At 39.3% G+C, this 23906-nt stretch overlaps 1 protein-coding gene across 1 annotated transcript in view; it reads left to right on the top strand.

The window, feature by feature from the left end:
* Positions 1-23906, top strand: part of PSMD6 (proteasome 26S subunit, non-ATPase 6) — a 45612-nt gene that overhangs the window by 4045 nt on the left and 17661 nt on the right. Inside the window, exons 3-5 of the mRNA XM_004482460.5 lie at positions 18087-18232; positions 18504-18723; positions 18834-18942. Coding sequence (XP_004482517.1) covers positions 18087-18232; positions 18504-18723; positions 18834-18942 — 475 coding nt within the window. The remainder of the gene's footprint in view (positions 1-18086; positions 18233-18503; positions 18724-18833; positions 18943-23906) is intronic.

Here is a 23906-nt window from a genome sequence, read left to right as displayed (position 1 = left end):
TGGCTGTTCAGGGCACCTTATCCTTCCGTATAAATTTGATGATTGGCTTTTCTGTTTCTGTAAAGAAGGCTGGTAGAATTTTTTTTTTTTGCGTTAAGTCTAGTCAGATTTATTCTAAACATTTTGCTATTGATCAGAGTTTTTGCTCTTATAGTGTTATTGGAATTTTTGAAAATAAAATTTTGATGAAGTATAGCATTCATACATGGACATACATAAATGATAAATTTGTAAAGTCTGTGAATTTATAAAACAAACATGCATATGATCATACAGGGCTCCCATTCATCTCCCCACCACACCTTGCATTGTTGTGAAATATTTGTTACAGACTATTCAAGAACACATCAAAATATTACTACCAACTATACCCCTTATATCTGGTGTATTTTTCCTGCCACCCACTCGATTATTACCACCCTTTATTAGTATTATGTATTTGTTATTGTTTAGGAGAAAACGTTCTCATATTTGTCCCATTAACCACAGTACACCATTGGATTCCCTGTGTTATACAGTTTCATGCTCTATGCAGTCTGTTCAGAGTGTACACTCAGTGACTCATTTTCATCACAGAGTTGTACTGTCATCACCTCAATTTTAGAACATTTTTGTTACTCCAAAGGGAAAAATCCTATACCCCCTTATACCTCATGCTTGTTGTCCCTTAGTGTTGAAAAAATAACTTCTTGCCATTGTAGCAGAGTATTACAATTACTGTTAACTATTGTCCATAAGTTACGTTAGTTGTAATTTTCCCATGTATCACCATATTCTTAGCACTTGTAAAAAAAGAGGGTTCTTGTATTTATACTATTAATTGCAATTTTCATCTACCACTGAAATCACTGTTAGATATTCCCTAAATATTCTCTAGTTTTCTTTCGGTTGACATTTACACCCACAAACACATCCCTTATAGCCACAATCACATTTGTAAATCAGCAGTGATAGTTATTATATGTTACCATTAACTCTATTAATTTCCACACTTTTACAATTAATCTTATTAATAATGCTACATTAATAACAAGTATCACCTCCCATTCTCAATCCATAATTTATCTCCTAGTAACCCATTCTCTAGAGTTTACGTCTGGGTTTACTCATCATATTTAGTTCATATTATTAGTGAGACCATACAATATTTGTCCTTTTGTGTCTGGCTTATTTCTCTCAACATAATGTCCTCTAGGTTCATCCATGTTGTCATGTGCATCCTGATTTCATTTCTTCTCACAGCTGAATAGTATTCCACAATGTGTGTGTATCACCTTTTGTTTATCCATTCATCGGTTGATGGATACTTGGGCTGGTTTCATATTTTAGCAGTTGTGAACATTTGGTGTGCAAATGTCAGTTTGTGTCCTTGCTTTCAGTTCTTCAGAATATTCCTAGTTACAGGATTGCTGGATCATACAGCAGTTCTATATTCAGCTTCTTGAGGTGCTGCCAAACTGTCTTCCACTGATGTTTCACCGTACTACATTCCCATCAACAGTGAAGGAATGTTCCTGTTTCTCCACATCCTTTTCAGAACTTGTAGTTTTCTGTGTTTTTTAAAAAATAATGGCCATTCTATATAAGTTTTGAAATGGTATCTCATTGTAGATTTGATCTGCATTTCCCTAATAGCTAGTGATGTTGAACATTTTTTCATGTGCTTTTTGCCCATTTGTATTTCCTCTTTGGAGAAATGTCTATTCAAGTCTTTCATCCATTTTTATTTTTATTTTTATTTTAAAGATTTATTTTATTTATTTCTCTCCCTTTCTCCCCCCAGTTGTCTGTTCTCTGTGTCCATTTGCTGTGTGTTCTTGTTTTTGTCCGCTTCTGTTGTTGTCAGCGACACAGGAATCTTTGTTTCTTTTTTTGTTGCGTCATCTTGCTGTGTCAACTCTCCGTGTGTGCGGTGCCATTCCTAGGCAGTCTGAACTTCTTCCTTGCTGGGTGGCTCTCCTTTGGAGCGCACTCCTTGCGCTTGGGGCTCCCCTATGCGGGGTACACCCCTGCATGGCAGGGCAGTCCTTGCGCGCATCAGCACTGCGTGTGGGCCAGCTCCACACGGGTCAAGGAGGCCCAGGGTTTGAACCACGTACCTCCAATGTGGTAGACGGACACCCTATCCACTGGGCCAAGTCCTCTTCCCTTTTGTCCATTTTTAAATTGAGTTTCTTGTCTTTTTATCATTGAGTTGTATGATGTCTTTATATAACATGGATATTCAAACCCATATCAGATATGTGGTTTCTAAGTATTTTTTCCCATTTGAAGAACAAAAGTGTTTCATTTTGAAGAGGTCCCATTTATCTATTTCTTCTTTCGTTGTTCCTGCTTTGGGTGTAAGTTTTAAGAAACTACCACCTACCAAAAGATCTTGAAGATATTTTCCTACATTTCTTTCTAGGAGTTTATGGTTGTAGCTTTTATATTTATTTATTTATCCATCTTCCCTTTCCCCCCGCCCCGGTTGTTTGATCTCTGTGTCTTATTTACTGTGTCTTCTTCTTTGTCCGCTTCTGTTGTTGTCAGTGGCATGGGAATCTGTGTTTCTTTTTGCTGCGTCATCTTGCTGTGTCAGCTCTCCATGTATGCGGCCCCATTCCTGGGCAGGCTGCCCATTCTTTCGCACTGGGCGGCTATCCTTACGGGGCACACTCCTTGCGTGTGGGGCTCCCTTAGGCGGGGAACACCCCTGCATGGCATGGCACTCCTTGCGCACATCAGTACTGTGCTTGGGCCAGCTCCACACGGGTCAGGGAGGCCTGAGGTCTGAACCGAGGACCTCCCATGTGGTAGACGGACGCCCTAACCACTGGGCCAAGTCCGCTTCCTGCTTTTATATTTAGGTCCTTGATCCATTTTGAGTTAATTTTTGAATAAAGTGTGAGATACACACCCTTTTTCTTTTCTTTGGATACGGATATCCAATTCTCCCAGCACCATTTATTGAATAGACTGGCCTAATTTGCTGAACTTGAATTTTAGTACTAGTAGCTTTGTTGTGGATTTTTTAAGGATTTTCTATATATAGCATCATATCATCAGCAAAGAATGAAAGTTTTACTTCTTCCTTTCCTATTTGGGTGCTTTTTATTTCTTTATCTAGCCTAGTTGCTTTAGCTAGAACTTCTAGCACAGTAGTGAATAACAGTGGTGATAGTGTTAAAACACCCTTGCATACCTAGAATAAAACCCACTTGATTGTGGTGTATAATTCTTGTAATGTGGTTCTGGATTTGGTTTGCAAGTATTTTGTTGAGGATTTTTGCATGTATATTCATTCTATAAATTGGTTTGTAATTTCTGTCTTTTTAGTATCTTTATCTGGTTTTGGTATTAGGGAGATGTTGGCTTCATAGAATGAGATTGGTAGCATTCTTTCCTGTTTTTTTGGAAGAGCTTGGGCAAAATTGGTATTAAATCGTCTTTGAATGATTGGTAGAATTTATCTGAAGCCATCTGGTCCTGAGCTTTTCATGTTTGGGAGGTTTTTGGTGAGTGTTTCAATCTCTTTACTTATGGTTGATTTCTTGAGGTCTTTTATTTCCTCTAGGGTCACTGAAGGTTGTTCATGTATTTCTAGGAATTTGTCCTATCTCTTCTATGATGTTTAGTTTTGGCATATAGTTTTTCATAGTATTCTCTTATAGTTGTTCTTATTTCTGCAGGGTCAGTGGTAATGTCCCCTCTTTCTTTTCTTTTCTTTTTTTTTAAGATTTATTTTATTATTTCTCTTCCCCCCTCCCTCCCCTTTGTCTGCTCTCTGTGTCCATTTGCTATGTGGTGTTCTGTGTCCTCTTGCATTCTCAGTGGCACTGGGAATCTGTGTCTCCTTGTTGCGCCAGCTCTCGGTGTGTGCAGCATCACTCCTGGGTGAGCTTTTTTCTTTTGTGTAGCGCGGCTAGGTACGGGGCACACTCCTTGCATGTGGGTCTCCCTTACGCGGGGGACACCCCTGCATGGCACAGCACACCTTGTGTGCAGCAGCACTGCACATGGGCCAGCTCACCACACAGGTCAGGAGGCCCTGGGTTTGAACCCTGGACCTCCCCATATGGTAGGTGGATGCTCTGTCAGTTGAGCCACATCCGCGCCCCCCACTCCCCCCCCCCCCCACTTTCTTTCCTTATTTTGTTTGTATCTTCTCTCTTTTTTTCTTTGGCAGTGTAGCTAAGGCTTTGTTGATTTTGTTGATCTTCGTAAAGAACCAACTTTGGTTTTATTGATTCTCTCTCTGGGTTTTTTCTCTTTTCATTTATTTCTGCTCTGATCTTTACTATTTCTTTTCTTCGGCTTGGTTTGGGATTAGTTTGCCGGTTTTTGTTTGTTTGTTTCTAGTTCCTCCAGGTGTGCAATTAGGTCTTCGATTTTATCTCTTCCTTCTTATTCTTTTTTTCTCTTTTTTTCCTTCTTTTTTAATGTAAGCATTGAGGGCTATATGTTTCCCTCTCAGCACTGCCTTTGCTGTGTCCCATAGGTTTTGATATGTTGTGTTCTCATATTCATTTGTCTCAAGATATTTTCTGAATTCTCTTGCAATTTCTTCCTTGACGCACTGATTATTTGTTTTTTAATCTCCATACATATATGAATTTTCCCTTTTTCCATCTGTTATTGGTTTCCAGCTTCATTCTGTTATGATCAGCGAAAGTTTTTTCTATAATCTCAATCTTTTAAAATTTATAGAGACCAGTGTTGTGACTAAATATATGGTCTATCCTAGAGAAGGGACCGTGAATGCTTGAAAAGAATGTATATCCTGCTGTTTTGGGGTGTAATCTATAAATGTCGGTTAGGTCTAGATCATTTATATTATTTAAGCTTTCTGTTTCTTTATTCTCTGTCCAGTTGTTCTGTTCAATTATGAGAGTGGTGTATTGACGTCTCTAACTATTATTGTAGAGATGTCTATTTCTCCCTTCAGTTTTGCCAGTGTATGCCTCCTATATCTTGGGGTTCTTTGTCTTTCTGTCCCTCATCCTTCTGGGGATTGTGCAGCACTATTCTCTGCTCACCTCCAAAGCAAGTCCCTTGGACAACTTTTGGCCTTTTCTCCATTGTTTTTGTGAGAGAGTTGAGCTCTGCCTGCCTACTCTAAAGCCATCTTCCCAGAAATTGCCTGTTTGAATCTTGATTGAGATTGCTTTGAGTCTGTAAATACCTTTGGGTGGAATTGTCATTTTGGCAATATTTACTCTTCCAGTCCATGACCATGGAATGTCTTTCTATTTATTTAGGTCATCTTTAATTTCTTCCAGCAATGTCTTATCATTTTCTGGGTATAAGTCCTTTACATCCTTGGTTAGATTTACTCCTAGATATTTGAGTCTTAGTTGCCATTGTGAGTGTAATTTCTTTTCTTAATTTCTTGTTCTGATTGTTCATTACTAATGTATAAAAATACTACTAGTTTTTTGGGTGTTGATCTTGTACCCCACCAGTTTGCTAAATTCGTTTAATAACTCTAGGAGCTTAGTTGTGGATTTTTCAGGATTTTCTGTATATAGGATCATGTCATCAGCAAATAGAGAAAGTTTTTCTTTTTTCTTTTCCAATTTGGATGCTTTCTCTTTCTTTCTTTCACCTAATTGCTCTGGCAAGAACTTCCAGTATAATGTTGAATAACATGGTGATGGTGGGCATCCTTGCCTTGTCTCTGATCCTAGAGGGAAGGTTCTCTGGTTTTTACCATTGGATATGATAGCTGTGTTATGCCTTTTTCGTACTGAGGAAGTTTCCTTCTATTCCTAGTTTTCTACATGTTTTTATTAAGAAGGGGTGCTAAATTTTGTCAGATGCTTTTTCTGCATCAATTGAGATGATCATGTTTTGTTTTTTCCCTTCTTTTGTTAATGTGGTGTATTACAGTAATTGATTTTCTTATGTTGAGTCACCCTTGCATACCTGGGATGAATCGCATGTGATCATGTTGTATAATTCTTTTGTTATTCTCTTGGAGTCGGTTTGCTAGTATTTCTTTGAGGATTTTTGGGTCTATATTTGTAAGAAATTGATGAGTAATTCTCTTTCCTTGTGGTATCTTTATCTGGTTTTGGTATGAGGGCGAGTTAGGGAGTGTTCCCTCTTCTTCAGTTTTTCTGAAGACATTGAGCAGGATAGGTGTTAATTCTTCTTGGAATGTTCTCGTCCTGGCCGTTTCTTTGTTGGGATATTTTTATTACCGATTCAGTCTCTTTACATGTTATTAGACTGTGTAATCTTGTATTTCTTGAGTCAGTATAGAAGTTTGTGAGTTTCTTGAAATTTGCCCATTTCATCTAGGTTATCTGATTTGTTGGTGTAAGTTTTTTACAGTGTCCTCTTATAATGCTTTTTATTTCTGTGGGATTGGTAGTGATGCCCCCCTTGTCATTTCTGGTTTTAGTTATTTGTGTCCTCTGTATTTTTCTTTGTCAGTCTAGCTAAATGCTTGTTAATTTCATTGATCTTTTCAAAGAACCAACTTTTGGTTTTGTTGCTATTGTTTTTTTAAAAAATTCTCTTATCTCATATCTCAGCCCTGATCTTTATTTCCTTCCTTCTGTTCACTTTGGGTTTAGTTTGCTCTTCTTTTTCTAGTTCTTCCAGTACTGAGGTTAGGTCTCTGATTTCAAGCCTTTCTTTTTTTCAATGTTAGTATTCAGATGTATAAATTTCCCTCTCAGCATTGCCTTTGCTGCATCCCATATGTTTTTTTTTCCCTAAAGATTTATTTTAATTTCTTCCCACCCCTTCGTTTTGCATTTGCTGTGTCTGTTTCTTGGGTGCTGGTCTTCTTTTTAGGAGGCCCGGGAACTGAACCCTGGATCTCTGATGTGGGAGGCTTGAACCACCTCTGCTTCATGCTTTGTTTTATCTCTCATTATATTTTTCTTGTCTCTTATTGTGTCATCTTATTGTGTCAGCTCACTGCGCCTGCCCACCCCATCAGCTTGCTGTCATGCTTATCTTCTTTAGGAGGCACTGGGAACCGAACCCAGGGCCTCCCATATGGTAGGCAGGAGCTCAATCCCTTGAGGCACATCCACTTCCCTGATAAGTTTTGGTATGTTGTATTTTAATTTTCATTGGCCTCAAGATATTTCCTTTTTTCTATCCCCTTCTCTGCTTCCCCCCTGCCCCCAGTTGTCTGCTTTCTGTGTCTGTTCACTGTGTGTTCTTCTGTGTCTGCTTGTATTCTTGTCAGAGGCACCCGGAATCTGTGTCTCTTTTTGTTGTAGCATCTTGCTGCATCAGCTCTTGGTGTGTGCAGCGCCATTCCTGGGCAGGCTGCGCTTTTCTCACGCTGGGTGGCTCTCCTTACGGCACGTGCTCCTTGCATGTGGGGTCACCTATGCAGGGGACACCCCTGCATGGCATGGCACTCCTTGCCTGTATCAGCACTGCGCATGGGCCAGTTCATCACATGGGTCAGGAGGCCCTAGGTTTGAACCTTGGACCTCCCATGTGGTAGGCGGATGCCCTATCTGTTAGGCCAAATCTGCTTCCCAAGATATTTCCTAATGCTTGTGATTTCCTTTGTAACCCCTTGGTTGTTTGAGTATATTGTTTAATTTCCTCTTATTTGTGAATTGTGCATTTCTCTTTCTATTATTTATTTCTAGCTTCATTCCATTGTGGTTGGAAAAAAAATTGAATATTTTTGAATTTATTGAGATTTGTTTTGTAACTTATCATTTATCCTGGAGAATGATCCATGTGCACTCAAGAAGAATGTATATTGTGTTTTTTTTTTTAAAGATTTATTTATTTATTTAACCCCCCCCCCCTCCCCTGGTTGTCTGTTCTTGGTGTCTATTTGCTGCATCTTGTTTCTTTGTCCACTTCTGTTGTCGTCAGCAGCACGGGAAGTGTGGGCGGCGCCATTCCTGGGCAGGCTGCACTTTCTTTTCACGCTGGGCGGCTTTCCTCACGGGCGCACTCCTTGCGCGTGGGGCTACCCCACGCGGGGGACACCCTTGCGTGGCACGGCACGGCACTCCTTGCGCGCATCAGCACTGCGCATGGGCCAGCTCCACACGGGTCAAGGAGGCCCGGGGTTTGAACCGCGGACCTCCCATATGGTAGACGGACGCCCTAACCACTGGGCCAAAGTCCGTTTCCCTATATTGCGTTTTTTTTGGCTGAAGAGTTCTATGTATGTCCATTAGGTCTAGTTGTTTTAAAGTATCATTCAAGTTTTGAATTTCTTTATTGAGTTTACGATTAGATATTCTGTCCATTACTGAAAGTGGTATATTAAAATTTCATACTATTAATGTAGAACCATTAATTTCTCCCTTTTTACTATTAATATAGAACCATCAGTATTTGCTTCATATATTTCAGGGCTCTGCTCTTAGGTGCATATTTATTTATGATTGTTGCATCTTCTTGTTGAATTGTCCCCTTATATCAGTATATAATGGTCATCTCTGTCCCTTGTACCTGTTTTTGACTTAAAGTCTATTTTGTCTGATATTAGTTTAACTACTCCTGCTCTCTTTATTACTTACTTGGTATATTTGTTTCCATCCTTTGACTTTTTTTTTTTAAAGATTTATTTTTATTTATTTCTCTCCCCTTCCCCCACTCCCGCCCCAGTTGTCTGTTCTCTGTGTCCCTTTGCTGCGTCATCCTTTCACTTTTTGATCTACTTCTATCTTTGAATTTAAGGTGAGTCTCTTGCAGAGAGTATAAAGTTGGGTCATATTCTTTTGTCCATTCTGCCTGTCTCTGCCTTTTGACTGGAGAGTTTAATCCATTTACATTTCAAGTCACAACTGATAATGCAGGACTTTCTTCTTCTGCCAATTTGCTATTGACTTTTTAGGTCTTCTAATTGTTTGTTCAAGAGTTCCCTTAATGCCTTTACTTTTCTATTTGATATATTTTTCCATCTATTCTCCTTGTGGTTACCATGGCGTTAAATTTTAACATCCTAAATATTTAGCAGTCGTTTTTGGTTTGGTACCAACTTAAATTCAATAGCGTGCACATATACTTTTCTCAAACTCCTTTGTCCCCCCACTTTTCTGTTGTTGTTACCACTCAGATTTTGTACATTTTATGTCCAAAACCATAGATTTTGTCATTACTTTTTATGTGTTTGTTTTTTAGCACCTGTAGCAAGTAAGAAGTGGAATTACATTCCAGATAATATACTACAAAAATACTAGCATTTATGATGACCAAAATGGTTATTTTTACTGCAAGTTTTTAATTTTTATGCCACTTTGAACCTCTGTCTAGTGTCCTTCTCTTTAGTCTGAAGAACTCCCCTTAGCATTATTTGTAGGACAGGTCTAGTGGTAATAAACTCTTTCAGCTTTTGTTTATCTGAGAATGTCTTAATCGCTCCCTTATTTTTTTCTCTCCTCCCCTTCCCCTCCCCCACCCTGCTGTTTTTGCTGTCTGTGTCCATATGCTGTCTGATCTTCTTTATCTATTTCTCTCTTTGCCTTCTCTTCTCATCTTTTTCCTCTAGGATTCACCGGGATTTGATCCTGGGGACCTCTGTTGTGGAGAGAGGTTCCTTGTCAATTGCGGTAGCTCAATTCCTGGTCTCTTTTATGCTTCACTTGGACTCTCCCCTTCATCTCTCTTTTGTTGCGTCATCATCTTGCTCCATGACTCACTTGTTTGTGCACTGGCTCATTGTGAGGGCACTCGGCTTACTGTGCGGGTACTCGGCTCACTGCGTGGGCACTCGTGCAGGCATTTGGCTCACCATGCTGGCACTCAGCTTACCGCGCCAGCACTCGGTTTGCTGCACGGGCACTCGGCTCACCACATGGGTGCTTGGCTCACCACGTGGGCACTGGCTCGCTGCGCATGCATGCTTTCTTTTCTTTTTTACTAGAAGGCCCCAGGGATTGAACCTGGGTCCTCCCATAGGGTAGGCAGAGGTCTTGTCACTTGAGCTACATCCTCTTCCCCACTCCCTCATTTTTGAAAGAAAGCCTTGCCAGATATAAAATTTTTGGTTGGCAGTTGTTTTCTTTCAGCACTGTTAAGCATTTGAATGCATTGCCTCCTTGCCTCCATGGTTTCTGATAAGAAATCAGTGCTTAATTTAATTGGGACTCTCTTGCACATAACATGTTGGTTTTGTCTTGCAGCTTTCAGAACTTTTTTCTTGTTGCATTTGGTAGTATGGTCACTGAATGACAGGGTATATTTTTCATGTTTATCCTGTTTGGTGTTCTCTGGGCTTCTTGAATGTGCCTATTCACGTCTTTTGCTAAGTTTTGAAAGTTCTCCGTCTTTATTTCTTTCAGTATTCTTTTTGTCCCTTTCTCTTTTTCTTCTCCTCCTGGGATACCCATAATGTATATATTGGTACGCTTGATGGTGTCCCAGAAATGTCTTGGGCTATTTACGTTTTTTATAACTCTTTTCTCTCTGCTCTAGAGCCTCACTCATTGATTTCAAGTGTATTGTCTTCAAGTTCATTGACTATTTCTTCTGCCAACTGCAATCTGAAACCCTCCTGGACATTTCTCATTTCAGTTATTTGTGATCTTCGACTCCAGTTGTTGTGTTTTGTTCCTTTGTAAAATTTCTGTCTTTTACCAGGATTCTTATATTGCTCATTCATTACTCTCCTGATATCCTTTAGTTCTTTCTCTGTATTTTCCTTCATCTCCTTGAGCATTTCTAAGATCATTTTTTTAGAGGTTTTTTTGGTATGTCTATATTCTCGTCTTCTTTGTTGGTGTTTTCTGGATTTTAATCCTCTTCCTTTGGATGTGCCATCATTTTCTATTTGTCTTGTACTCTTTTTTTTTGTACATTATACATTTTAATATTTGACAATGTTAACCCTGGGGTTTGTTCCCTGAGATGTCTGTTTCTTGTGTTTATATCTAGCTGGTGATAAGACAGAAGTTTTTTTAAGCTTCAGCCCTCTTATCAGGAAGGTCTGCCTTTGGTGAATGCAGTGTGCAGGATTTTCTCTGTTTTTCTGGGCCTGTGTCTTATCCTGGGCTTTTGCTTGTTAGTTGTTTTGGAGTGTCCCTGTTTACTGGAACTTAGTTGTCACCTCCGTTTCCCGGGAGACAGGCCTTCCTCTCCTGGGTTTTTGAAGCCAGCAAGTCTTTGCCCCAGTCTGTCTACCTCTATAGTTTCTTATACTCCTTTCATTGTCTCAAGCTGCTTTGGCTTAGAGGACAAATTCTGGGAAGAGGGGTACAACAGAGAGAACTTTATCAAGTCCACCTTTCCCAGCTGAAACAAGACCAGGGATCTACGATGGGGGCACAGACCAGCTCCAAAGTGCCCTTTGGAGGAAATTAGGAAAGATATCAAGAGACCCCTGCAGCCAAACACAGCTGGTCTGTTCAGCAAATGCAGTGACCCAGTGACTCTTCCCCCGGAGCCCAGAGGAAGTGCAGCATCTCCAAGTCTTTCTTGCTGCTACCCTTGTCAAGGGAAGGCCAAAACAACAGCTGCCCCTAGAGTCTACTTAAGTTGGCCTGCAGAGATCTGAAGTTGCCAGTCAAAAGCAGTGATCAGTGATCTGCTGTGCCCATCTCTGGTCCCGGGGAAGAGGACCTCCATGTTCCCCTCTGTCAGCAGTAAGCCTGCTGGAGGCAGGACCCCATGGCGACCTGTCATGAGCATGGGGGATGGGTGCTGGCAGCTGCTGTGTGGCGAGAGCAACTCATTGTTTCCCACTGTAATCTTCAACCTCTTCCTCCTATCCTCCCTGGACACTGCATAGCACTTCCTGGCCCCCAGAGCTTCAAACACAATTGTCTGAGACAGCTTCTGCCTATTGAGCGGTCTTTCCAGTGCAAGGTCAAAGTCCCAGAGCTTCCCATTCTGCCATCTTCCCACAATTTCCTCCTTTTTTAATGTAAGCATATAGAACTATAAATTTTCCTCTCAGTGCTGCCTCTACTCTATCCCATAAGTTATGGTATGTTATGTTTTACATTTTCATCTGCCTCAATATTTCTTAATTTCCCTTGTGATTTCTTCTTTGACCCATAGGTTAAGACTACACTGTTTAATTTCCACTTACTTGTGAATTGTCCATATCTCCCTGTCTTGATTTCTAGCTACATCTCATAGTGAGCAGAGAAGATACATTGTAGGATTTCAGTATTTTTTAACTTATTCGTACTTGTTTTGTGACCTACTATATGGTCTGTTCTGGAGAATGGTTCATGTGCACTTAAGAAGAACGTGTATTCTGCCACAGTCAGATGAAGTGTTCTATGTATATCTGTTTGGTCTAGCTGGGTTAGAGTATCATTCAAGTCTTCTATTTCCTTATTGATATTTCCACATGTTCTATTTTTATTGAAAGTGGTGTATTGAAATCTCTTACTATTAATGTAAAACTGTCTTATTTCTCGCTTCAAATCTGTTAATATTTGCTTCATATATTTTGGGACTCTGTTGTTCGGTGCATATATAGTTATAATTATGTCTTATTGTAGAATTGACCCTTTTATCAGTATATAATGACCCTCTTCCTCAGTAGTTCTTGACTTAAAGGTATTTCATCTGATATTAGTGTAGCTATTCTAGCTTTCTTTTGGTTACTGCTTGCCTGGTATATATATTTTTCCATCCTTTCATTTCCAGCCTACTTATGTCCTTGAATTTAAGTTGAATCTCTTGTAAACAACATACATTTGGGTCCTGCTTTTTATCCATTCTGCCAGTCTCAGCTTTTCTACTAGGTGTTTAATCTGTTTACATTTAAAGTAACTCCTGATAATGCAGGACCTTTCTTTTGCCATATTACTATATTGTGTTTGTAAGTCTTATACTTTTTTGATCCTCAGTTCTTCTGTTAATGCCTACTTTCGTAATTATTTGGCTTGTTGTACCATTTAATATCCTTCTCATTTCTTTCTGGATATATTTTTCATGTGGTGGTTACCACAGGGTTAACATTTAACATCCTAAATATATAAAAATCATATAATTTGATACCAACTTGTCTTCAACAACATATACATATAATGTTCCTATACCCCATCGTTCCCCCCTTTCTTTACTTGTTACAAATTATATATTTGTACATTGAATGTTCAAAACCATCAATTTATCAAGCTTTTTATGCATTTGCATTTTAGCATCTGTATGAAGCTAGAAGTGGAGTTACATAAATAATGTAATAGTATTGGCATTTATAATTACTCACCTGGTTACCTTTACCAGAGGTCTTTAATTTCGTTACACTACTTTGACCCACTGTCTGTTATCCTTATCTTTCAATCTGAAGGTCTTCCTCTAGCAGTGCTTTTAGGGCAGGTCTAGTGGTGACAGACTCCCTCAGCTTTTATCTGGGAATGTCTTAATCTCTCCCATAATTTTGGAAGAAAGTCTCTGCTGGATTTAAAATTCTTGGTTGGACGTTGTTTTCTTTCAGCACTTTAGGTATTTCAACCCACTGCCTTCTTGCATCCGTGGTTTCTCATGAGAAATCTGCATATAATCCCCAGTGTATTCCCCTGGACACACTTGTTGCTTTTCTTAGGCAACTTTCAGAACTCTCTCCTAGTTCTTGGCATTGGACATTTTGGTCACTATGTTTGGTCACTATGTTTGGGTGTGGTTCTCCTTGAATTTATCCTTTTTGGGGTTTATTGGGCTTTTTGAATGTACTTATTCATGTCTTTTGTTAAATTTGTTAAATTCTGTCATTATTTCTTTGAATTTTTTTTTTTTTTTTTTTTTTTGCCCTTTCTGCTTTTGTTCTCCTTCTGGGATTCCCACAATGCATATATTGGTATGTTTGATGTTGTCTCACAGGTCTCTTAATTTCTTCTTATTCTTTATCTTCTCCTCAGCCAGAATCATTTCATGTGTTTTTGAGATCATGGATTCTTTCTTCTGCCACCTCCAGTCTACTGTTGAAATCATCTAGGGAATTTTTCATTTCAGTTATTGTGTTTTTCAACTCCAGTATTTCTCTGGAGAGATTCCCATATTGTTCATTCATTGTTTTCCTCATATTCTTTAGTTTTTTCTCCATGATTTCCTTCAGCTCCTTGATCATATTGAGGGTCATTTTAAAGTCTCTGTCCAATAAGTTTATAATATGGTCTTCTTCATTGATAGTTTCCGGATTTTTATCATATTTCTTTGTATGGGTCATCATGTCCTGTTTGTCTTACAGTCATTTGTTGCACACAGTGCATTTTAATATTTTAAAGTATAAGTCCTAGGATTTAGTCTGTAGGCTGTCCCTTAAATTTGTAATCATCTACTGATAATGACAAGGGATTTTCTAATCAAAACAAATCAAGGCAAAAAACTCTTTTCATTCTTTTTGCAAATTGGCTCTGCTTTGGCTGGTGGTCTTCTTTAGAGCTTAGCTCTCAAATCAAGCAGATCAGCCCAAGGCAAATGGTAATTACAGGGTCCTGTGTTTTATCTGAGCCTGAGCTGGAGAGACTGCTTCTTCTTCTGGGCCTGTTCTCTAGAGGCCCCAGGAATTCCCTTTTTATAGTCCATAGGAGTTTGAATGAAAACCCCCTCTATTCCCTTTGGAAAAGACCTTTTCTCCCTCCTGTGTCTTCTTTAGAATAATTTAATGTGCAGGTAGTTCTTTGCCCTGGGGCTATTTCAACTTAATTACTTCTCACAGTGTCCCAGCTGTCTGCAAGCAGCTTCTCTGCCCTCAGGCCAAACTCTGGGAGGGCAAGCCTGAGACACATTCCCTGGCTCAGTCTCCCCTGTTTCCAGACAGATTGGCACTGACATAAATGCAGCACAGGGTATACAAAGGCGCCACTCTGCGCTGCCCCGGATCCAGGCTAGGGACCCACAGTGGGAGCATAAGGTGGTTTCACCCTTTGTTTTGGAGGGGTAGAGGAGGGGCAAGCAAGGGCACCGGGACCATCTTCTGTGCAGCTTTTGAAGCTGCATTTTCTTGATTCATCACTTGCCTAGTTAATGCAGCTCTTTAACTGTTTTCTATATCTTTGAGAAACTACTGTTTTTAAGATTCCTCTGCTGCCCTGGGGGGTGAGGGGGGCTGGGGTTGGAACAATGGCTGCCTTCAGAGCAGGCCTCCAGCCATCTGAAGTGGCTGATGAAAGAAAGGTAGAGCTGTGGGATCAGACTGCACATCCCTGGAGTTTGGAGGGCTAATGCTGCTCCCACAAGGCTACGGGAAGGGGAATGGTAGCCACTTCTGGGAAGGTGAAACTCACTGGTCTTTGTTGCAGTTTACCAGTCTTTTCCTTCCCCTTCTCCCTGGATGCTGCACAGTGTTCCCCTGGTCTCCAGAGTTTCAAAGTGGTTGATTCAGATAGTTTGTGCCAGTTCAATAGTTGTTTTGATGGAGGGACTGATTCCTGGAGCTTCCTACTCTACCATCTTCCCACATTGTTTGTTTTAAAGATGATATACTAATATGTTATATGTGAAGGAAAAGCTTATAGTTTTTGACTCAGGCCTTGAAAAACTTTATTTTTAAAATTATTATAATTTTTAATGAGGCAAGTAAAAGGGTTTGAGAAACGAGAAAAAGTGAGTATACACTTGACATGTGAGTGCGGACCTCCTCCCAGCTGAGATGCAGTGTGGGGCCCTGGGGTAGATCTTTTTAAGGCCTTTCATCCTCCTCCTTCCCCATATTAGTGAGGAATCTCAGCTGTTTGCTGTTCTGTCTTTCTCTCTTCACCCGTTAGTTTTCAGGGAACCAGTGGGGAGTTTAAAACAGGACTTCGTGACCAAGGTCTTGGCGGGCTTTTCAGCTTTATTTTAGGCAAGTAAAAGGATTTATTGAGAAATGAGAAGAAGCAAGAGTACGCACTTGCGATGTATGTGAGTATGGGCATCCTCCAGGCAGAGAGGTGCCTGAAGAATTTTGACAAGGACATGCTCGAGCCCACACTTTGGAGGGGGAGATTGTAAAATGGGCGTGTTCTAATATTATATTCTGTTTATTAAATAACACTCTTGTAAAAGGAAGAACTTTTATTTTTCATACTATTCTTTTGCTTTTTATATTTTGTGTACTTTATGGTGCTCTGTTACAGATGTGTTAGTGGAACCTCCTTTAAGACAGCTCCTTTGTCCTCTGGACATAAATCCCATTAGCTCACTTTATTTTCTGGTACAACAAGATGTCATAGGCTCACCTGTTGTTTTTGCTCTCCAAAACTGCAATCATGCATTTTGTCTTTGGAACCTTGGTTCCTTTTATTGGGGGGTAGTATTTAGAAACCAAGTTCTGAGTGCTAAGTGCTTTTGTTGCTGTCTTACTAGTCCCTTTAATAAACTTAGGCATAGCTTAATATATAAAACAAAGCTAGGCACGTACTAAAAAGTGACACATAAAAACGATTGATTTTATTAGATTTGTCTTTTACTAAGACTGTAGAAATAATTTATTCCACAGCTCCTTGAGATAGAATTGTATATTTAAATAATTTTCTTTTTTTTGAAAGAGATTTCTTTATCCCCCCATCCCCTAGTTATTTGTGTTTGCTGTCTGCTCTTCTGTGTCCATTCTCTGTGTGCTGTCTATATTTGCTCGTCTTCCCTTTAGGAGGCACAGGGAATCAAACCTGGACCACCTATGTGGGAGAGAGGGGCTTAATCATTGAGCCATCACCATTCCTTGCTTTGTTGTGCCTCTCATTGTGTTTCCTCTTTGTATCTCCCTGTTGTGTCATCTTGTTGCATCAGCTTGCCATGCCATCCTGTTGAGCCAGCTTGCTATCTTGCTTTTCTTCTCCAGGAGGCACCAGAAACTGAACCTGGGACCACCCATGTGGTAGGCAGGAGCTTAGTTGCTTGAGCCACATCTGCTTCCCTGATTATTTTCTAATAGTGACTAAAATAAAAAAAATTCTGTTACCGTTTAAATGATACGATTGATAACTTAGAGTAAAGTTATTTTGAAATAGTGTTTTCTAATTATTAAAGGGGAAGACATTCAATATATGGAACAAAGAATACTTAATTGAATAAGTTAGGAATTTTTTTGTATTGTTTTTAAGTATATGCTTAGCATATCTGATGGGTTTGTAACTGAGAGTTAAGAATTAACAAATGATTATGATTAATGAATCATTATGCAGATGCCATTTTATTTTCTAGCATATTATAAAATAGGAAAAAATTAATATGTGAAATTATTGAAACTGGCTAGACTGATCTCACCCTTTGTATGTGTTTATTTCTGAGACTGCTATTGTGATGATTATTCCAGACTGGCCTTACCCTTGTATATGGACATTTCTATTGAGATGGTTACCACTGCACCCTCAACTATTTTTTTTTTAATAGTTTGAAATCTATTAAAAAAAAAACAAAACCTTGTAACTGACCCCCATCACCAGATACCTTGAACCTGAGCCAGCCCCGCCTGGGCTCATTAGCGTAAACCTGCTAAACTGGATACTGCGAAACTTTCAGAATCATTGCAGTACTGGGAGACAGACTTTTTGGCCCTTAGGCTCTCTGAGCTCCTTTCTATGCTCTAGCAAATAAAACTTTCTTTGAAACTGTATCTCAGGAGTTGGTCTTTGCAGTACACTGGGCAAGAACCTGCTTTTGCTCAGTATCATGTTTGTTTGTTTGTTTATTTATCCCCACCCCCTCCACCAGATGGTTCTCTTGTCTGTCTGCTCATTGTTTGCTTGCCTTCTCCAGGAGGCAGTGGAACCAAACTCCGGACCAACTGCCTGAGACACATTCGTTCCCCACAGGCTGCATCATTTTCTGACTTGTGGCATCTCTTTGCTTAGGCATCTAACTCATTGTGGCAGGGTGTGGGCATCTAGCTTGTTGCAGTGGGTTGTGGGTATCTGCTCATCTTTAGGAGACACCAAGACTCAAACTTGGGATCTCCCATGTGGTAGGCAAATGCCCAACTGGTTGAGCCACATTCGCTTCCCCTCTGTATCATGTTTTTAATACTTTCCTCTACACAAGTAGAAAGAGTAGTGTAAGTAGTATAATGAACCCCTGTGTATTTACAACCCAGCTTCAACAATTATCAATGCATGGCCATCTTGTTTCATTTCTATTTCTACCCATTCCCCCCTTTTGAAGAAAACCCCAGATAGCTTAAGGTTTTGAAACTTTTAAACTTTTCTCACCTGTTGCCTTGGTTCTTTTGCTAGGAGGGAGCCCTGACAGCCTTTCGCAAGACATATGACAAAACCGTGGCCTTGGGTCACCGACTGGATATTGTGTTCTATCTCCTCAGGATTGGTTTATTTTATATGGATAATGATCTTATCACACGAAATACAGAAAAGGCCAAAAGGTACTTTTTAGCAATGATCATGTGTTCCTTTTAAATAATGATGCTATAAATGAGAGATTGATAAGAAATTTGCCTATCTTATTTTGATTATAACTAGTGAATTTGTTTACATAATTGACGTACGTACTTAGTAAAATACTTTATTTAAATACTTGGTGAAACATTTCCTTTTGGTCCAAGTCGTTTAATGTTGCTTTCTTTTTGAAAATAACATGAAACTTTAAGCACTGTCTTTTTCCAGATTATGATCTTAATGTTTTTTATTTTACAGTTTAATAGAGGAAGGAGGAGACTGGGACAGGAGAAACCGCTTAAAAGTGTATCAAGGTCTTTATTGTGTGGCTATTCGTGATTTCAAACAGGCTGCTGAACTCTTTCTTGACACTGTTTCCACATTTACATCCTATGAACTCATGGATTATAAAACCTTTGTGACTTATACTGTCTATGTCAGCATGATTGCCTTAGAAAGACCAGATCTCAGGGAAAAGGTAATGCCTGAACCTTAAATATGCATATTTAAAGATTATCCCATGCTTTTCTAATGTAAATACACAATAATAATTAAATTGTATGGTTTTTTATTTTTTTTAATTCCTAGGTTATTAAAGGAGCAGAGATTCTTGAAGTGTTACATAGTCTTCCAGCGGTTCGGCAGTATCTCTTTTCACTCTATGAATGTCGTTACTCAGTTTTCTTCCAGTCATTAGGTAAGAATAGAGTTCCTCATTTCAATCATCTCTCATCTTACTCTTGATTACCTCTGTCTGCAGATAAAATGACTTTTCAAATACCTGAAAAATAGTGTGCATATATCTGCAGGTCTTTGATCAGTATGGCTAATCTTTTGTACTTCTTTGTTGAGAGGGGCATCAGCAAACTGTAACCTGTTTTTGTATGGCCCAGGAGTTAAGAATGGTCTTTTTTTTTTTTTTTTTTTAAGATTTATTAATATGTCCTCCTCCCCCTCACCCGCCCTTGTTGTCTGCTCTCTGTGTCCATTCACTGTGTGTGCTTCTGTGTCTGCTTGGTGCCAGCACTCCTGTGTGGGTAAGCACTCCACTCAGGCCAGCATGCCGTGTGGGCCAGCACTCTGCATAGGCTAACTCTTTGCTCGGGCCAACCCTCCTTGTGGTCCAGCTCGCCTTTACCAGGAGGCCCCAGGAATCCGCTCCTGGACCTCTCATATGGTAGATGGGAGGCCAATTGCTTGAGCCATATCTGCTTCCCTAAGAATGGTCTTTAATGTTTTTGTATTTTTTTTTAAGATTTATTTATTTCTTCTCCCCAACCCCACCCTCATTGTTTGCGCTCACTGTCTGCTCTCTGTGTCTCTTCATTGTGTGCTCGTTTGTTTTAGGAGGCACCAGAATGGAACCCTAGATCTCCCATGTGGGAGGGAGGTGCCTAATTACTTGTGCCACCTCTGCTCCCTGCTTATTGTGTATCTCATTGTGATTTGTGTTTTGTTTTGTTTTCCCTCACCGCACCCCTCGCCACTGTTTTGCTTTCTGTGTCCATTTGCTGTGTGATCTTCTGTGTCTGTTTCTTTTCGTCTTCTCATTTTCTCCTCTAGGTGTCACCGGGATTCAATCCTGGAGACCTCTGATGTGGGAAAGAGGTACCCTATTGCTTGTGCCACCTCAGTCCCTGGTTTCTGTCGTGTCTTGCCTTGACTCTCCCCTGTGTCTCTCTTTTGTTGCATCACTATCTTGCTGTGTTGCTCCCTGCACAGGCCTGGCTTGCCACCTGGGCCTAGCATGCCTTTACCAGGAGGCCTTGGGGATTGAACCCGGTCCTCCCATACGGTAGATAGAAGCCCAATTGCTTGAGCCACATCTGCTTCCCTCTCATTGTGTTTTCCTCCTTGTGTCTCTTTGTTGCATCATCCTGTGTCAGCTCACTGTCTTGTTCATCATCTTCAGGAGGCACCGGAAACTGAACCCAGGACCTCCTATGTGGTAGGTGGGAGCTCAACCGCTTATGCCCCATCCACTTCCCATATTAGAGTTGTAAAAAAGTAACAATAAATGAAGAATATGTGACAGAGATCTTTGTGGCTTGCAAAGCCTAAAAATATATACTCTCTGATTCTCTGGTGAAGAATTTTGTCAGACCCCTAGTTTAGAGTCTTAAGACAGAAGTGAGCAAGTGGTTATAAGTATTCTGTTTTATGGGGAAAGATGTAAGCAAGTGAATCCTGAATCTACTGTTGGGTTAAGATTAATTGAGCCTTGAATTTGACAAAATTAATAGCTATGACTAGCTGTTAGACAAAATTATTTGCTAAATCCTTGTGTTGCTTTGCAAATCACTTTTAGGGGCTGTGGGCTGAGAAAATAATCTATTAAAAATAGTTATGGTATTTCTGCAAAGCCAATTTACAAGTCATCCTACCTACACAAATTTGTGGTTTTTCCTCTTGTCCCCATTTCTTCCTGGCCATTTGGTATTCTGCTGATGACCAAGCATTGTTAAGACGACAGAAGAATTAACTTTCTATCCAGTGGTCCTTCCCAAATGACTTTCCTAAAACTTAAAAGAACTTGATATTGATACATTTTGCAAATTTCAGAAAGTGTTTGATTAAGTAGATACAGTCATGAAAATAGGGGCATGGAGGATATCCAAATAATGATCATTGTATTTTTGGAGAGGGCTTTCTTATGGAGTGCTTTTCCCTTGCATATAAAGTTGGGCTGCTTTGAAACAATCTACACTACAGACCTTATGTATAAGAACAGGCTTCTCCTGCCATGATGAATTAATTACTCACTTGGTTTATTAGTCAGCCAAAAGGGTGCTGATGCAAAACACCAGCAATCTGCTGGGCGTTATAAAGGGTATTTATTTGGGGTAGGTGCTTACCGGTACCAGGCCATAAAGCATAAGTTACTTCCCTCACCAAAGTGTATTTCCACGTGTTGGAACAAGATGGCTGCTGACGTCTGTGAGGGTTCAGGCTTTCTGGGTTCCTCTGGGCTCAGCTCCTCTGGTTCTTCCACAAGGTCACCTGTAGACTATGATGCCCTCTAGGCTTTGCCTCCATCCACAAGGTCAGCTGTAGACTATCAGGCAAATGGCTCTGTCTCTTTCCCCAGGGCTCCAGTTTTTATCTGTGAATCACCACCCACCAAGGGGTGGGGACTCAGTGCTCTAATGATGTGGCCCAATTAAAGCCTTAATCATAACTCAATCAGGCCCAGGTACAGATCAGATTACAAATATAATCCAATATCTATTTTTGGAATTCATAACCATATCAAGCTGCTACACTTGGCCTTTCATGCATACATGGATGTTTCTGCACACAAGTTAATATTGCAGAATTGCTCTTCTTTCTTATGCTTGGAGGACTCTTGTCCATCCCTCACCTCAAATGTGGAACCTTTCCTTCCTTGCCTCAGAACAAATCCCTTCTCTGCATTTCTAGAATGCTTTCTTTTATGCCCCTCTACCCTCTAATTGTGGTGAAATTCACAATTTTTAAGCATACAGTTTTAAAATTGTGATTTTTTAATATAGTCACAATGTTATGCAATCATCACTAATTATAGAACATTTTCATCATGCCAAAAAGAAGCTACCCATTTGAGCAGGTCGCCATTCCTTTCTTCACCTCCTGGCAGCCATCAGTCTACATTATGTTTCTTTGGATTTGCATTTTCTGCACATTTCATATAAATGGAAATGCACAGCATGTAGCCTTTCATGAATAGCTTCTTTCACTTACTATAAGGTTCATCCATGTTGTAGCATGTATCAGAATGTCATTCTCTTTTGTGGCCAAGTGATCTTCCATTGTATAGAAGATATACTACATGTTACTTATCCATTCATTAGCTGATGGACATTTGAGTTAATATACTTTTTACTTTTATGAGTACTACTGCTATTAATATTTGGAACAAGTTTTTGCATGGAGAAAGGTTTTTATTTTTCCTAGGTAGAAACTTGAGAGTAAAATTGCTGAGTTATGTGGTAACCCTGTTTAGCTTTTTGAGGAATTGCCAAAATTCTTGCCAAAGTGGCCATGCCTTTTTAATTTCCACAGTCAGTTTCCCTGTATCTTATCCAGTATGTACTATTGTGTGTCTTTTTGATTACAGCTATCCTAGTGGGTGTGACATGGTATCTCATTGAGATTTTTTTTTGGTTTGCATTGCCCTGATGACTAATGATGACTAATGATGCTGAATGTGATTCATGTGCTTAGTGGCCATATGCCCTGTTAAGTTAAAACTTCACACATTGTTTTGCCATCCTTTTAGTTTTTGTGATTCTTTTTGGGTTTTTCTCCCCCACTAATTAGAATTTTGAAGAGCAGATCATATATTTTTATTTTTGTAATGACCCTGACACCAGCGCATGCCTGCTACATTATTGGGTATTCTGTGTAAATATCTCTTGTGTTAACAAGAACAAATGCTATCCTAGTGTAATGAAATTGGCTTTTGGAAACCTTTGATTTGAATAGTTAAAGGAGTAATTTCTCCTGCGGTCCCCACCCCCACTAGCAACTAGGAGCAACTGTAGCATTTTTGGATGAAACTTTTTATCTTGACCAAATATTTACAGTTCCTGGTCGTTTTAAATGCAGTAGACAGATTGTTTGCTTCTTTAAATATTCATTGACTAATGTGCTTTAAAATATTGTAATTGAAAAAGAAAATGTCATCCTTTTCTATGTAATAGTAGGTTGTTTTTAAGCATAAAAATAAACCAAGAAAGTGAAAGGTATTTGTGTCTCCCCCTAAAAACAAACAAAAAACAAAATACATAAACACACTCTTAAACACAAAATTCATCCAAAAAAAATCATTTTAAGATTTTAGTATATATCATTCCAGACTTTTTTATTCATTTATAGGCACTTTAAAAACTAAACAAAAAACAAACAAGAAAAGTTACTAAACAAAGTTCTATGGGTATATAGAAAAATTTTTAAATACTAAAAAGTGGATTATGGTTTAAAAGAAGAAAAAAACTTCCTTCTGTAGAACTCCTGACCACCAGTGTCCTTTCTCTAGGAGCAATTGCTGTTATCACTTTCAGGGACATCCTTCAAGGGCACTTGTATCCAAAGATACAAGCATATTCACCTTTAAACATATGTCTGTGGATATATTTTACTGTTGTTTTTCTAAGTAGTTTTTTTCTTCACAGTGTAATGTGAATATCTTTTCTTTTTTTAAATTTTTTAAATTAAAAAAATATTTTTAAAGATGCGTAGATTACACAAAATGTTACATTAAAAAACATAAGAGGTTACCATATATCCCACTCCCCACACCCCGAACTCTTCCCACATCAACAACAACTTTCATTCGTATGGTACATTCATTGCATTGTGAATATCTTTTCATGCCACCATACAAATTGCTGGTCATTCAGTTAATACGTTCAGTAACTGCCATATACCAGACACTGAGTGTGAATCAGTGGAGCTCTTTGGAGCTTCTAATTGTCTTTTTTAAGGATCTCCTAATATTTCACTATTTTGAATGTGCCTCATTTATCATCTACTGATGGAAAATTATTTTTTTCCTCATTATGAGCATCCCTGTTTTTAACTTACTTTTAAAAAAATTTCTTAATTATTTTTTGTTAATTTGTTCTTTTACAATGCATCTTTGTCTCATTGTTATTTCATTAGAGAAAAATCTAAGAAATT

The sequence above is a fragment of the Dasypus novemcinctus genome, chromosome 26, assembly GCF_030445035.2.
Source record: "Dasypus novemcinctus isolate mDasNov1 chromosome 26, mDasNov1.1.hap2, whole genome shotgun sequence".
Lineage (NCBI taxonomy): Eukaryota > Metazoa > Chordata > Mammalia > Cingulata > Dasypodidae > Dasypus > Dasypus novemcinctus.
Note: the sequence above shows the minus strand (reverse complement) of the source record. Positions and strands in the feature narration are given on the sequence as shown.